The sequence below is a fragment of the Podarcis pityusensis genome (genome assembly GCF_964106645.2).
Source record: "Podarcis pityusensis genome assembly, chromosome: 13".
NCBI lineage: Eukaryota > Metazoa > Chordata > Lepidosauria > Squamata > Lacertidae > Podarcis > Podarcis pityusensis.
This window is the reverse complement of record NC_138038.1, coordinates 14,655,027-14,669,296: the sequence shown is the minus strand read 5'-3', so window position 1 is coordinate 14,669,296 and position 14,270 is coordinate 14,655,027. Positions and strand designations below refer to the sequence as shown.

The window sequence follows — 14,270 nt, the reverse complement described above, 5'->3', positions numbered from 1 at the left end:
GGCTCTGACAGTCTCTGTTGTCCTTTGAAAGCCGTCAAGATCAAGAAGCCAATACAAACAAAATTCCGGATGCCCATCTTCAACTGGGTAGCTCTGAAGCCCAACCAGATCAACGGCACGGTCTTCAACGAACTCAACGACGAGAAGGTCCTTCAGGTACGTCCAGGCTAAGTTCCTTCCTCCCCGCTTCCTGCTCGTTCCCAACCCACACTGTGCTCTCAATTTCTGACTTCCTCTCGTCGCAGGAGCTTGACATGAACGACTTTGAGGAGCAGTTCAAAACCAGAGCTCAAGGCCAGGCCCGTGAGCTCCCTGCCCTGAAGGCAAAGGCTTCCCAGAAGAAAGCCCCCAGCAAAGTGATGCTGATTGAATGTAACCGGGCCAAGAACCTGGCCATCACGCTTCGCAAGGCGGGGCTCAGCATCGACGGCATTTGCAAGGCCATCCAGGTGTGAGTAGCCTACACGCAAGGGACGGGTTGGTTTCCCCCCCTCTCCAATTCCTTTTCCCAGCAGAGTGGGCAGAGGAGGTGAGACTACATGGAGAGGCTGTTCCTGATTAAGAGCCGGGTCAGTAAGCAGGGACCCATCTCACTGATAAGGCATGCTTTCGCTGTCCCTAGTCTAGATGAAGCAGCAAGGCAACTATGTGTTCTATGTACAGTGGTGCCTCGCAAGACGAAATTAATCCGTTCTGCGAGTGTCTTCGTCTAGCGGTTTTTTCATCTTGCGAAGCAACCCTATTAGCGGCTTAGCGCTATTAGCGGTTTAGCGGCTATTAAAGGCTTATCGGCTTATCGGCTTAGCTGCTAAAAGGCTATTAGCGGCTTAGAAAAAGGGGGGGGGAGCGAAAAAAAATCTCAAGACTCGCAAGACATTTTCATCTTGCGAAGCAAGCCCATAGGGAAATTCGTCCTGCGAAGCAACTCAAAAACGGAAAACCCTTTCGTCTAGCGGGTTTTCCGTCTTGCGAGGCATTCGTCTTGCGGGGCACCACTGTACGTTCTTAAGAGCAAGGAGAAAGGGCCACAGCAGAGTGGCAGACCATCTGCAGCACATGCCAGGTTCAAATACTTGGCATCTCTGGGTAGGGCTGGGGAAGACTGTCTAAAAAAACCCTCGAGAGCTGTTGCCAGTCAAGGTAGACCAGTGTTTCCCAAACTTGGGTCTTCAGCTGTTGTTGGACTACAACTCCCACCATCCCTAGCTAGTAGGACCAGTGGTCAGGGATGATGGGATTTGTAGTCAAAAACAGTTTGGGAAACCCTGATGCAGACAGATGTGAGCTACATGGATGCTGTGGTCTGACTCTGTATAAGGCAGCTTCCTATGTAGTATTTGCACAAGTGCCACAGAAGCTGTTCAATAGCAGGGAGAAAGGCAAGTTTGGTAAACAGGCAGAGAACTTGTGCAAGATCCGAATGCCCTGCAATAGTGTTGACCTGACGCGACCTAGAAGGGTTTATAGATGACTCCCAGGCAATTAGTTGCCCAGAATGAGAAGCAATTGGGACCAGTAGAGAAAGGTGGGCCTGTTGAATGCTCTAAACCACTGAGCCTTTTGGGCTTGCTGATTAGAAAGTCGGCGGTTCAAATCCCCGTGACGGGGTGAGCTCCCGTTGCTCTGTCCCAGCTCCTGTCAACCTAGCAGTTTGAAAGCACACCAGTGCAAGTAGATAAATAGGTACAGGTGTGGCGGGAAGGTAAACTGTGTTTCCGTGCGCTCTGGTTTCCATCATGGTGTTCCGTTGCGCCAGAAGCAGTTTTGTCATTTTGCCCACATGACTCGGAAAGCTGTCTGTGGACAAAGGCCGGCTCCCTCGGCCTGAAAGCGAGATGAGTCACCTTTGACTGAACTGTCCAGGGTCCTGTACCTTTTTTTTACCTAGGCCTTCCTGGCTGCCTATGATGTTGAAACTCAAAGGAATGGGTGTTGGCCACCAACTTGGGACGGCTTTAGAAGGCAATCAGACAAATGCAGGGAACGTAAAGCTGTCCTGGGCTACTGTATTACCCACTGACATACTTGTGGTGTGTCAGTGGCCTTGAGCTATTTATGATCCTTTGTAAAGAGCTCCCAGCCAACTTGAAACCGGGGAAGATTGCATCCCTCATTACCATAGTTAAACAATGGGCTTCCTTGCCACAAGATGTGGTAATGACCAACAATTTAGATGGCTTTAATAGGAGATTAGACAAATCCACAAAGGATATCATTGGCTATTAAGCATGATGATTATATGCAGCCTCTAGGGTCAGAGGGGTCGGTCAACATGGCTTCTGATCTTTCCTGAATCTGCTTTCTGAGATCCTTTTAATTGGAGATACCAGGAACTGAACCTGGGACATAACAACGCTGGGCTCTGACACTGAACTATGGCTTTCCCCCCAAGCACTGTAGTATTGACTGAGCAGCTAGGTTCGAATCTATCCACAAATGGCTGCCCTCACAAGGCGAGCTTTTTTGTGTGAGTGCTGCTTGAATCACAGACCCAATTTTCTGTTCCTGCCATCATGATAAAGTGGCTCATTTGAGTTCTGTCAATAGCCTTTGCGGTACTGCTTAAATATTAAAAGCTGCCATTGGTTTCCTCTTTGGGGAATGGAGAACCAGGGAGCTGGTCCGACTTCGTTACCTACGATCAGAGTAAATGGCTATAGGGAAACACTCGTCCTTTTGCCCCATGTTCTTAAGAAGGCACCGCGGTCCTCAGGGCCAGCACACCCATTGGGCAAGGTGAGGCAACTGCCTCAGGCGGCAAGATCCACAGGGGCAGCAGATCTTTATTCCCTCCTTGTTCGTGATGTAGATCTTCGCTCGCCCTTTCACAAATTGGAGGTGCCAATTTGTGGTTCGCCTCTGGTACCGATGTGTCTTGAGCCGGCCCTGCTGGGCTTCTGTCGTTACCCAGCCAATGAATCCAAGCCTTTGCTTTGCTCCCATTCAGATACGACCTGCAGTCCCTCAGCCTTGACTTCCTGGAGCTGTTGATGCGCTTCATCCCCACGGAATACGAGCTGACGGTGATTCGCAAGTACGAGAAGGAGCAGCGGCCGCTGGACGAGCTTTCGGATGAGGACCAGTTCATGATTAAATTCAGCAAGATCCCTCGCCTGGCGGAACGCATGAACATCATGACCTTCCTGGGCAACTTTGGAGACACCGTCCAGCTCCTTCTACCCGTAAGGGAGTGGAATAGGCAGCCAGGGGACAACTAGGGTGGGGGGCAACAGCAGGGGCACCTTTGCAGGTGCAGTCCGGACCGGTGTGCAGAAAGGACATAAAAGATGATGCAACAAATTGCCACTTGCCTTTTTGCAACACCTTTCTTTTTGGTATGGTATAGCAAGCCTGTTTTCAAGATGAAAATGCGGTTCTTGGGTCGCTTGGCTGCTTAGCTGGGGCAGAAAGCCTGTGTCGGGCTTTGGGGAATTGGCTTCCTTCCCCGTGACCGTAAATAAGCAGATCAAACGAAAGGGAATTCTTACCAGTTAGTTTCTTTAATAAACACAGCAAAGGACAAAAAAAAGCACCTAACCAAAATGGCGGTGCTCCCAATTAAGGCCACATACCCCTTCCGTCCCCATTAAGCTACGTCACTCTTACATCTCGTAATCTGAGCTTGTACCCTCTGTGCTTTCTGTTCTGCCACTTTCTGAGCTCATTTACCCCCTTCCTACCAAAATCTTAACGTTTGACTCCATAATATTGAATAAATCTGAATTTTCAGACATTTGGCATCTTCAGGGCTTGGAATAAAAAGTTCACTTTCCGCATTTTGAGTTAGTTCCACTAAAGTGGATATAGAGCTGGTGCAGGGAAGGTGTCAGACAAAGCAGGGGAACTGATTATGCCTTTGTTCTTCCCCATCCACAGCAACTCAATTCCATCATCGCTGCTTCGATGTCGCTCAAGGCTTCTACCAAACTGCGCCAGATTTTGGAGGTGAGGTTCCTTAGAAATAAGGGTGGGTTTGCTCAGTCACAAAGAAGCAAGCCCACAAGTCAAACCCAAAGCATTAAATTGGTGACATCCTAAAATTCTGAGAGCTGAGACACATCCCCACCCTCCGATGGCAAGTATGGACACAAGTTAATCTTAGATTGGAAGAGACTGGCTTTTAGAGTGAGGTGCCGTCACAGGAGCTCATCCAATGTGTTTCCGTCTGAGTTGCTGCTATGAGAGCACTATGTTAATTTCGGAAGCAGGTAAGCCCAGAACAGTGAATCATGCAGATACTCAACAGAAAGCCTCCTCTCACGGTGGGCAGTTCCATTTGCATGGAAATGGGATTCGTAGATCCAAACAAATGTCCCCAGCCGTCCATGACTGGTTTGGATTGATTGGTTGTCTCTCATAGATTGTCCTGGCGTTTGGGAACTACCTGAATAGCAGCAAGCGGGGAGCGGCCTATGGGTTCCGCTTGCAGAGCCTTGACGCGGTAAGTGACGTGGGTTGGGGAAGCATGGAAGACTTGGCACCCTCTTTGGGGAGCATGTCATAGCAAGACACTAAACAGCAGGGGGTCAGCTTGAGGGCTCGCACTGGCCTTGTGTGAGATTGTAGTGGACCTCTGTTTTTGCCAGAAGACCCCAGAAAACCACTGTGGGGTTGGGATCGGGATTCAGTGGCAAATCATTCTCAAACTATGGATCGGTGTTAGCACAGGTTAGGTGCAAGCAAGACTGATCCAGAATGCGGCAGCCAGACTGGTGACTGGGAGCGGCCGCCGAGACCATATAACACTGGTCCTGAAAGACCTACATTGGCTCCCAGTATGTTTCCGAGCACAATTCAAAGTGTTGGTGCTGACCTTGAAAGCCTTAAACAGCCTCGGCCCAGTATACCTGAAGGCAGTCAATCAGAAACCGTGCTTTGGTTTCTGAACGTTTTGGAAGTCGAATGGACTCCGTTCGGCTTCCAAGGTACGACTGTACTAGCAAGAGAAATACCAGGTGATTTTTGTGAAATATTGGGGATTGGCTCCCTCACCCAACCCCCATTCTGACCCGTTTCTCTCTGTAGCTCCTGGATATGAAATCCACAGACCGGAAGCAGACGCTGCTTCATTACATCGTGCGGGTGATCCAGGAGAAATACTCCGACCTCACAAACTTCGCCAATGACCTGCACTTCCTGGAAAAAGCAGCAGCAGGTGCTGAGCCAGAGGGTTCTGGGCAAGGGGAGAAATTTACAGCGAAGGATGGGGTGCAGCTCCCTCCCTTTGACCATGGGAATGTGCCAGAGAGGATAATAATACCCTTAAAATACATACAGTGGTACCTCAGGTTACATACGCTTTAGGTTAGATACGCTTCAGGTTACAGACGCCGCTAACCCAGAAATAGTGCTTCAGGTTAAGAACTTTGCTTCAGGATAAGAACAGAAATCGTAAGGAAGGATAACAACAGGAAGATTTAAAGAAGGAACTATTGGAAACTCAAGGCAGTAGAAACATAAGATGATTAGAACCCCACTGAACTTGAAGCATGGGAAGCCCCAACAAAAAAATTATAATTTGGCAGAATATTTGGACAATATGATATGTATTTGTATAATTTGGAATACTTAATGTGATTTGATTGGATTGTTATAATGGAAAATTTAATTAAAAATATTTTTTTTAAAAAAAGAGAGAACAGAAATCGTGCTCCAGCGGTGCGGCGGCAGCAGGAGGCCCCGTTAGCTGAAGTGGTGCTTCAGGTTAAGAACAGTTTCAGGTTAAGAACAGACCTCTGGAATGAATTAAGTACTTAACCTGAGGTACCACTGTATTCTGAAGTTCCCCCTAGGTAGAAGGGTTACCTGGAGCCACGGCAGCTCGATTGGGCCTGCTTCGCCTCACGCTTCCTTCTCTCTTGGCTCTCGCAGTATCCCTGGACAGTGTGCTCCAAGATGTGCGGGGCCTACAGAAGGGCATGGAGCTCACGCGCAAAGAGTTCATGCGCCAGGATGACAGCGCTGTGCTCAAGGACTTCCTCAAGGCGAACACAGAGGTGATGGAGAAGCTCCAGGCCGATGGCAAAACTGCACAGGTGAGGAGGAGGAGGAGGAAGAGAGGCGGTGCTTAGTTCAGAAGGGGATGTCATGGCAACTATCGTGGCAACTCAAAACAAGGGGAGATTTGAGCCTTAAAAAAAAAAGAGCTTGCCAGCAGCTCTTGGGGACCACTCAGTTTTCGGGCAGTGGTATAGGGGTTAGAGGGTTGCAGGTGGTGCTGTGGGTTAAACCACAGAGCCTAGGACTTGCCAATCAGAAGGTCAGCGGTTCGAATCCCCGCAACGGGGTGAGCTCCTGTTGCTCAGTCCCTGCTCCTGCTAACCTAGCAGTTCAAAAGCACGTCTTAAGTGCAAGTAGATAAATAGGTACAGCTCCGGCAGGAAGGTAAACGGTGTTTCCGTGTGCTGCTCTGGTTCGCCAGAAGCGGCTTAGTCATGCTGGCCACATGACCCGGAAGCTGTATGCCGGCTCCCTTGGCCAATAGAGCGAGATGAGCGCCGCAACCCCAGAGTCGTCCACAACTGGACCTAACGGTCAGGGGTCCCTTTACCTTTTATAGGGGTTAGAAGTATTTTCAATGCGTGACCCACTTAATGCGTCCTCAGACTGCAATGATGTCTCTCAATAGCTATCGGCTGGTGGTGTCGCATACAGATTCCAGAGAGAGTCAACAGATTTGTGGCATCTCTTTCTGCCTTTCTGTCTCACACACATACACAGAGAAGGGGGGGAACAAACTGATTTAAATCGGTCAGGACCACCGATTTGTCATCTCTGGCTTTTTAAAAAGATGAATGGAACTGAGCAGTAACGGGTGTGACTGCTCGCTGTGCTCATTTTACATACCTTTAAGCTCTCAGCTTAAGCTCAGCGCGGGTGGCGCTGTGGGTTAAACCACAGAGCCCAGGACTTGCTGATCAGAAGGTCAGCGGTTCGAATCCCCACGACGGGGTGAGCTCCCGTTGCTTGGTCCCTGCTCCTGCCAAGCTAGCAGTTCAAAAGCACATCAAAGTGCAAGTAGATAAATAGGTACCACTCCAGCGGGAAGGTAAACGGCATTTCTGTGTGCTGCTCTGGTTCACCAGAAGCGGCTTAGTCATGCTGGCCACATGACCCAGAAGCTGTATGCCGGCTCCCTTGGCCAATAAAGCGAGATGAGCGCCGCAACCCCAGAGTCAGTCTTGACTGGACCTAATGGTCAGGGGTCCCTTTACCTTGACCTTTAAGCTCTCATTGAATTGCCCAAGATTATATATATATTGCGTTGGCATTTAGCTCCACCTTTTCCCCATTTCCTCTCCACGCCCGTGTGGATGTTTGTCTCTGTGTGGATGCATCGAACTCCTTGAAAGCTTATTCCATTGTGTGTGCGTGCACGTTGTTTTTAAGGCGCCGCAAGGCTCTTTGCCATTTTTGCCAATAAAAATGAAGCCCACACACCTTGATGTCAAAGCTGACATCATCCATGGGTTCCCAAAGAGAAGAGGCTCATTGCACAGGGCAGCCGATAAATATAAGAAACAAATTTGAGGCAATGTGTCACTGCTGACACAGCCGCCGCCCCGAGATTCAGGGTTGTGACTCTGTGGGGTTTTCTCTTTCTTTCTCTACAGGAAGCCTACGAGTCGACAGTGGAGTATTTCGGGGAAAACCCCAAGACTACCCCTCCGACAATGTTCTTCCCCACCTTTGTGCGCTTCGTCAAGGCATACAAGGTAAGACTCTTGCCTTTAGCTTGGGTGCCGCCTGTTTATTGACTGTGAGCCACACTCCTTGTGTCCCATATTTATTTGCATCGGGAAGATTCTAAATACCAACCAACTTTTGTAAAGATTGCCAACATAATGCAGACGGGGGACTTTGAATTCTTAAATCATGTTATGTGAATTCTAAGTGTTGAGGATTATTGTAGTAGTTACAGGGTCAATAAAATGTGTTGCAGTGGTAGGCCACACACACGAGGCCACTGTCTTCCAAATAGTTTAGTTTACTGAAATAGTTCAGTTCAGAGAAGTTTTTAATGTTTGATGTTTTATCGTGTTTTTAATATTCTGTTGGGAGCTGCCCAGAGTGGCTGGGGAAACCCAGCCAGACGCACGGGGTATAAATTGTTGTTGTTGTTGTTGTTAAGAATTACTGGATTGACCTAGAGTAGTCGTTCTCAGGCTTCTTTCTCTGGGCCACTCTTTCAAAATAAAAAATTGCTCACACCACACCAATTTTTTCATTTATAAGAAAAAACAAAGAGCTCCTAGCAGTGGTAGATTTATGACGGAGAACACAACTACTTTATAATTGTAGTAGAATCATAGTATTGTAGAGTTGGAAGGGGCACCGGGGTCATCTAGTCCAACCCCCTGCAATGCAGGAATATTTGGCCCAATGTGGGGCGAAATACAGTGGTACCTCGGGTTACAGACGCTTCAGGTTACAGATTCCGCTAACCCAGAAATAGTACCTCGGGTTAAGAACTTTACTTCAGGATAAGAACAGAAATCACACGGTGGCGGCACAGCGGTAGTGGGAGGCCCCATTAGCTAAAGTGGTACCTCAGGTTAACAACGGTTTCAGGTTAAGGACCTCCAGAATGAATTAAGTTGTTAACCCAAGGTACCACTGTGTGATCATGGGACATCCAGGAAGTATAGAACAATGCAGCTACATAAGAACATAAATCATTCCCAAAAATAAAATTATAAGTGAGCCTCTTGCATATGTACCTTAAGTATGTGTACAAACTCAATGAGAGTTGTGAGCTCAAAGTGTTACTTGATGCTCACATTTTGAAAAGTTATCTTTCCATTTTCTGTAATTAAAAATTATATTGATGCTAGACTATACTACACTGAAATGTTAAAATGTTTTATTGTCCTTGAATCTCAATCCACACCAGTGTGGCATGCACACCCTTTGAGAACCACTGAGCTGGAGAAAGGAGAACTTCTCCCTAGTTTTTATATCCCATTTCCTAGATAGCATTTGATACGAATAACTTTAATAGAAAAAGTGACTAGCTCTTGTTGATGTTGCTACAGGGAGGCAAGGATAGGTAAGGCTCCCCTTGGGGGGAAATTCCCCACCCCCCGCCTACAAATGAGAACCATTGGTGGCCCCAGTGGGCAGTTGTAGGGCTGGAACGACAACGGCTGAATTAGCAAAAAGGTTTTCTACATCCCCACCTCTCCCCATCTTTATAAAGGACAAAGTTTGACTGTTTCAGATTGTGGAAGCAAAACAGGACTACCCAGAATGGTGGTTCTTGCAGAGGTGAAGGCCTCTCTTAAGTATGCAGAAAGATATCATTAGTTTGTAAACTAAGAAAGAAAGAAACAAATATTTTTTGAAAACTCAAGGATCACGGAGCTTCCAGAAACCACAAAATGTTGAGTATCTCTGCTGGGAAAAAGTGAAGCAGTTTAGCCAGCCTGAGACCCGAACAGCTTTTTGTATCCTGGCAATGAGAGCTGGGGGAATGTGTGTGATGAGTTTTAAAACTCTGTTCTCCGGAAAGGTGGACTTGCGAATCTGATAACTCTGTGATGTGACATGTTTGTGAGCCCTGTCGCCATCCAGTGATGTACCTGCGATTGCTTAGTGAAGCTTATTTTTCTCTCTCCCTGCCCTGAAACAAGAAAGCGGAAGAAGATATCCAGTTGTGGAAGAAGCAGGAAGCAGCGGCCAAAGTGGAAGAGGTGAACTCCCCCAACCAGGAAGAAAAGGCAGCTCCAAAGGTAGGTGTTAACATGTTGGAACACCTTTCCAAAACCATGTCTCCCTTCATCCTGCTTTTTCTCAAAATGAAAAGAGTTCTGGAATTCCCACCAGACTGTATTCAGCCATTGGATTTTGTGTTGGGGACCAAATCTAAACTCAGCCAAAAACCCTTTCTGCTCGCAGGATTCATATAACTCGTTCTGTTGTCAGAAACAGCTTTTGGCCTTTAGAGGAGGAGAGGCAGGTAAAATATATTTTTTTAAAGAAGCATTGACTTTGCTAGTCAGAGTGCTGGGCAACAGCGGCAGACGTACAGATGTATCCGATTCCCATTTGGCTCCCAAGCTTCTCTGATACGGCATCTTGCTCTTCTGAAGTGCATTCTTGCAACCACAGGTGTGGATTGCAGGGAAAATGTCTAGCTTGTTTGTCGAAAATATGGAAGCTGGGTGACTGGTGCCCATTTGCAGGAGGGAGTCCACCAGTAGCTGGCTCCAGAGCAAACTCTTCTAGGTCTGTCCTCATCCACCTTTTCAAGATCCACAAGGTCAGCACTGAGACAGAGGCTGGTAGACAGTGCTACTCCCTGGACTGATCAATAAAGTAAAGGTCAAGGACCCCTGGACAGTTAAGTCCAGTCAAAGGCAACTATGGGGTTGCACCGCTCATCTCGCTTTCAGGCCGAGGGAGCCGGCGCTTGTCCACAGACAGCTTTCTGGGTCATGTGGCCAGCATGACTAAACTGCTTCTGGCGCAACGGGACACCATGATGGAGACCAGAGCCCACGAAAACGCCGTTTACCTTCCTGCCACAGCGGTACCTATTTATCTACTTGCACTGGCGTGCTTTTGAACTGCTAGGTTGGCAGGAGCTGGGACAGAGCAACGGGAGCTCACCGTTGCGGGGATTCGAACCGCCGACCTTCTGATCGGCAAGCACAAGAGGCTCCGTGGTTTAGACCCCAGTGCTCCCCCTCCCCCGATCAGGCAGGCAGGCAGGCAGGCAAATGGGGTCTGGCTTAGGGCAGCCATGAGGTCAGAGGGGCAAGACCCCTTTCAGTCCAATGGAGCAGCTTCCACTGTGTAAAGCTGAGAGTGGTGTATGGAGAGACCCACTGACAATCTGTTTTAGAGTGGACTTATTATTATTTATTGAATTTATATGCCGCCCTATACCTGGAGGTCTCAGGGCAGTTCACAGAATAAAATCAAGATATAAAACCACAAAATACAGAATAAAATATTTAAAAATCAACCCGATAGCCCCACCACCACACAAAACACACACACACACACACACACACACACAAAAAACATTTTAAAGGGCATAGGATGTCAATCAGATCAACCAAAGGCTTGGTTAAAAAGGATCGTTTTTGCCTGGCGCCTAAAGGTGTATAGTGAAGGCACCTTGGGGAGAGCATTCCACAGACTGCAAAGAAAGCCCGTTCCTGTGTTGCCACCCTCTGCACCTCTTGAGGAGGAGGCACACAAATAAGGGCCTCAGAAGATGATCTCGGGGTCCGGGCAGGTTCATATGGAAAGAGGCGGTCCTTGAGGTATTGCAGTCCTGAGCCGTTTTAAGGGTCAAAACCAGCATTTTGAATTCCCCCCCTTCCTCAAAGTGCCCCTTCAGGGGAAAAAACTAGTAAGAATTTTATATCCCATCAGATGTCAAGGGAATGAACAACTATCTGACTTTTAGAAGACATCTGAAGGCAACCCTGTATGGGGAAATTGTTAATGTCTAATGTTTTACCATTTTTTATGTGCTGTAAGCCACCCAGGGGGGTATAAATAATAAATTATTATTATTATTATTAATTATTATTATTATTATTATTAATTTTACTGTTTAACGGAGGGTTTGATATATTTTCTGGCTCATATTTGTTGTAGGGTTTTTTGTACTTTTTAATACCGTTTCACAATTATTTTTCAGACTTGTGGCTTTTTTGTTCTCGATTCCTGTGCTACGCTAGTTTGCCATGTAGCAATTGCAGTGTGCAATATTACAATAAGAGGACTGGGGGGAAACTTTATGGATGCAATGTTTCCTACAGTTTGCGATAGTATTTCTCAGCGATTTAAATGTGACCAAGCCTTCTGTACTTTGTCACAAAAAGCAGGTTTTCCAGGTGACTTATTTTGGCAAGTGTCAAAGTAATAATTTATGGTGTATTGCTGTCAATATTCACTTTGAATTAAAATATATATTGCAGCAAAAATATAAAAAATCTGCTGCCTTAAGCCCCTGGGAACAGAATGGGTAAAAAACAATTTACAAAATCGAACAATGGATGGTATTCGGCAGCGACAAGCAGCAAACTGGTTTCCCCCCCTATATCTAGTACCTTGGACAGCTGCCTGATGGGTAGGCCGGTCCTGCGAAGAGAAATATCGTCTTCTCTTGGTACATGCGTAACCACAGCAACCGCTTCTCTCTCTTGGCAGTCTCCCACCCACAAGGCCAAGCGGCAGCAGATGGACCTCATTTCTGAGCTGAAGAAGAAGCAGCTGGTGAAGGAGCCCCTCATTTACGAGGAGAAAGATGGAGCCATTGAGGACATTATTACAGGTGAGGAGGAAGGAGGCCATTTGTTTTACCAGCGGGCTTTGAAGTCTCGGCAGATCCTCCGCAGAGGGCCGGCGATGGGCTGGGCAAAGTGGGAGCTGCATGGAATCGTAGCACCCGAGGGAAGCAACTTCCCGGGGACTTCTGAGCTGTGCAATTTGGGGTGGCTCGGTTGGTAAAGCGCGAAACTCTTAACCTCAGGGTCACGGGTTAAGAGCCCCACATTGGGCAAACAGATTCCTGCATTAGAGGGGCTTGTACTAGAGTGACCCACTCTACAATTCTACAGTGAGGGAGAAAAGTATTTGATCCCCTGCTAAATTTGCCCGTTTGCCCTCTGACAAAGAAATGACCAGTCCATAATTGTAACGGTAGGTTTATTGTAGCTGTGAGAGACAGAATCACAACAGGAAAACCCCCAGAAACCCAGAAGACAAAAGTCAGAGATTGATGTGCAGTATAATGCGTGAAATAAGTATTTTATCCCTTTGCAAAAGATGACTTAGTACTTGGTGGCAAAACCCTTGCTGGCAATTACAGAGGTCAGACGTTTCTTGTAGGTGGCCACCAGGTTTGCACACATGTCAGGAGGTATTTTGTCCCACTCCTCTTTGCAGATCCTCTCCAAGTCAGTAAGATTTCGAGGCTGATGTGTAGCTACTCAAACCTTCAGCTCCCTCCACAGATTTTCGATGGGATTAAGGTCTGGAGACTGGCTTGGCCACTCCAGGACCTTAATGTGCTTCTTCTTGAGCCACTCCTTTGTTGCCTTTGGGTCATTGTCATGCTGGAATACCCATCCTCAACCCATTTTCAATGCCCTGGGGCTGAGGGAAGGAGGTGCTCACCCAAGATTTGACGATACATGGTCCCATTCATCGTCCCTTCGATGTGGTGAAGGTGTCCTGTCCCCTTAGCAGAAAAACATCCCCCAAGCATATGTCCCCCTCCATGTTTGACGGTGGGGATGGCGTTCTTGGGGTCGTAGGCAGCATTCCTCCTCCTCCAAACACGGCGAGTTGAGTTGATGCCAAAGAGCTCAATTTTGGACTCATCTGACCACACTTTCACGCAGTTCTTCTCTGAGTCATTCAGATGTGCATTGGCAAACTGCAGACATGTGCTGTCTTGAGCAAGATCTCAGTCCTTCACAGCATAGTGTGTTACCAACTGTTTTCATGGTGACTATGGTCCCAGCTGAGGGATGCGGGTGGCACTGTGGGTTAAACCACAGAGCCTAGGGCTTGCCGATCAGAAGGTCGGTGGTTCGAATCCCCACGACGGGGTGAGCTCCCGTTGCTCAGTCCCTGCTCCTGCCAACCTAGCAGTTCGAAAGCACGTCAAAGTGAAAGTAGATAAAATAGATACTGCTCCGGCAGGAAGGTAAACAGTGTTTCTGTGCGCTGCTCTGGTTCGCCAGAAGCGGCTTAGTCATGCTGGCCACATGACCCGGAAGCTGTACGCCGGCTCCCTCGGCCAGTAAAGCGAGATGAGCGCCGCAACCCCAGAGTCGGCCACGACTGGACCTAATGGTCAGGGGTCCCTTTACCATGGTCCCAGCTGCCCTGAGATCATTGACAAGTCCCGTCCCCCCCGTGTAGTTCTGGGCTGCTTCATCACTGTTCTCCTGGTTATTGCAACTCCACGAGATGAGATCTTGCATGGAGCCCCAGACCATATCCAGGGAAGGATAAGAGGCAATCACAGGCTGTACTGTGTGATCCAAGGACGCTCTGCTGAGCGCGCACACACACACCAGCCCTTATTTGGCTGAGACCACACCATGCCTTTTTGGGAGCAAATATTTGCCAGTGTACAGTTCTAACCAGCCTGCATGTCTGGGCTACACATTTAATTTCCATCGTTGCAGATCTGGGCTCTCCAAGCCGTTGGCCATTAGTGGGCATCCTTAATTTTTCTTCTCCCCAACCCACCTGCTTGTTTATTACATATGTATCCCACCTTTTCTCCAGATTGCTTA

General features: G+C 47.9%; 1 protein-coding gene across 7 annotated transcripts in view; it reads left to right on the top strand.

Moving 5' to 3' along the window:
• FMNL1 (formin like 1) overlaps positions 1–14,270 on the top strand; it is a 131,067-nt gene that overhangs the window by 105,271 nt on the left and 11,526 nt on the right. For 3 of the 7 annotated variants that reach the window (XM_080976535.1, XM_080976534.1, XM_080976532.1), the window contains 10 exons: positions 32–156; positions 246–451; positions 2,948–3,182; positions 3,877–3,945; positions 4,361–4,441; positions 5,026–5,155; positions 5,872–6,035; positions 7,614–7,715; positions 9,633–9,731; positions 12,169–13,508. In XM_080976535.1, coding sequence (XP_080832661.1) covers positions 32–156; positions 246–451; positions 2,948–3,182; positions 3,877–3,945; positions 4,361–4,441; positions 5,026–5,155; positions 5,872–6,035; positions 7,614–7,715; positions 9,633–9,731; positions 12,169–12,468 — 1,511 coding nt within the window. In that variant the 3' untranslated portion in view covers positions 12,469–13,508. Of the gene's footprint in view, positions 1–31; positions 157–245; positions 452–2,947; positions 3,183–3,876; positions 3,946–4,360; positions 4,442–5,025; positions 5,156–5,871; positions 6,036–7,613; positions 7,716–9,632; positions 9,732–12,168; positions 13,511–14,270 lie in introns of those variants that run through there. The other 4 variants (XM_080976538.1, XM_080976537.1, XM_080976536.1 and 1 more) reach the window with 4 other exon arrangements.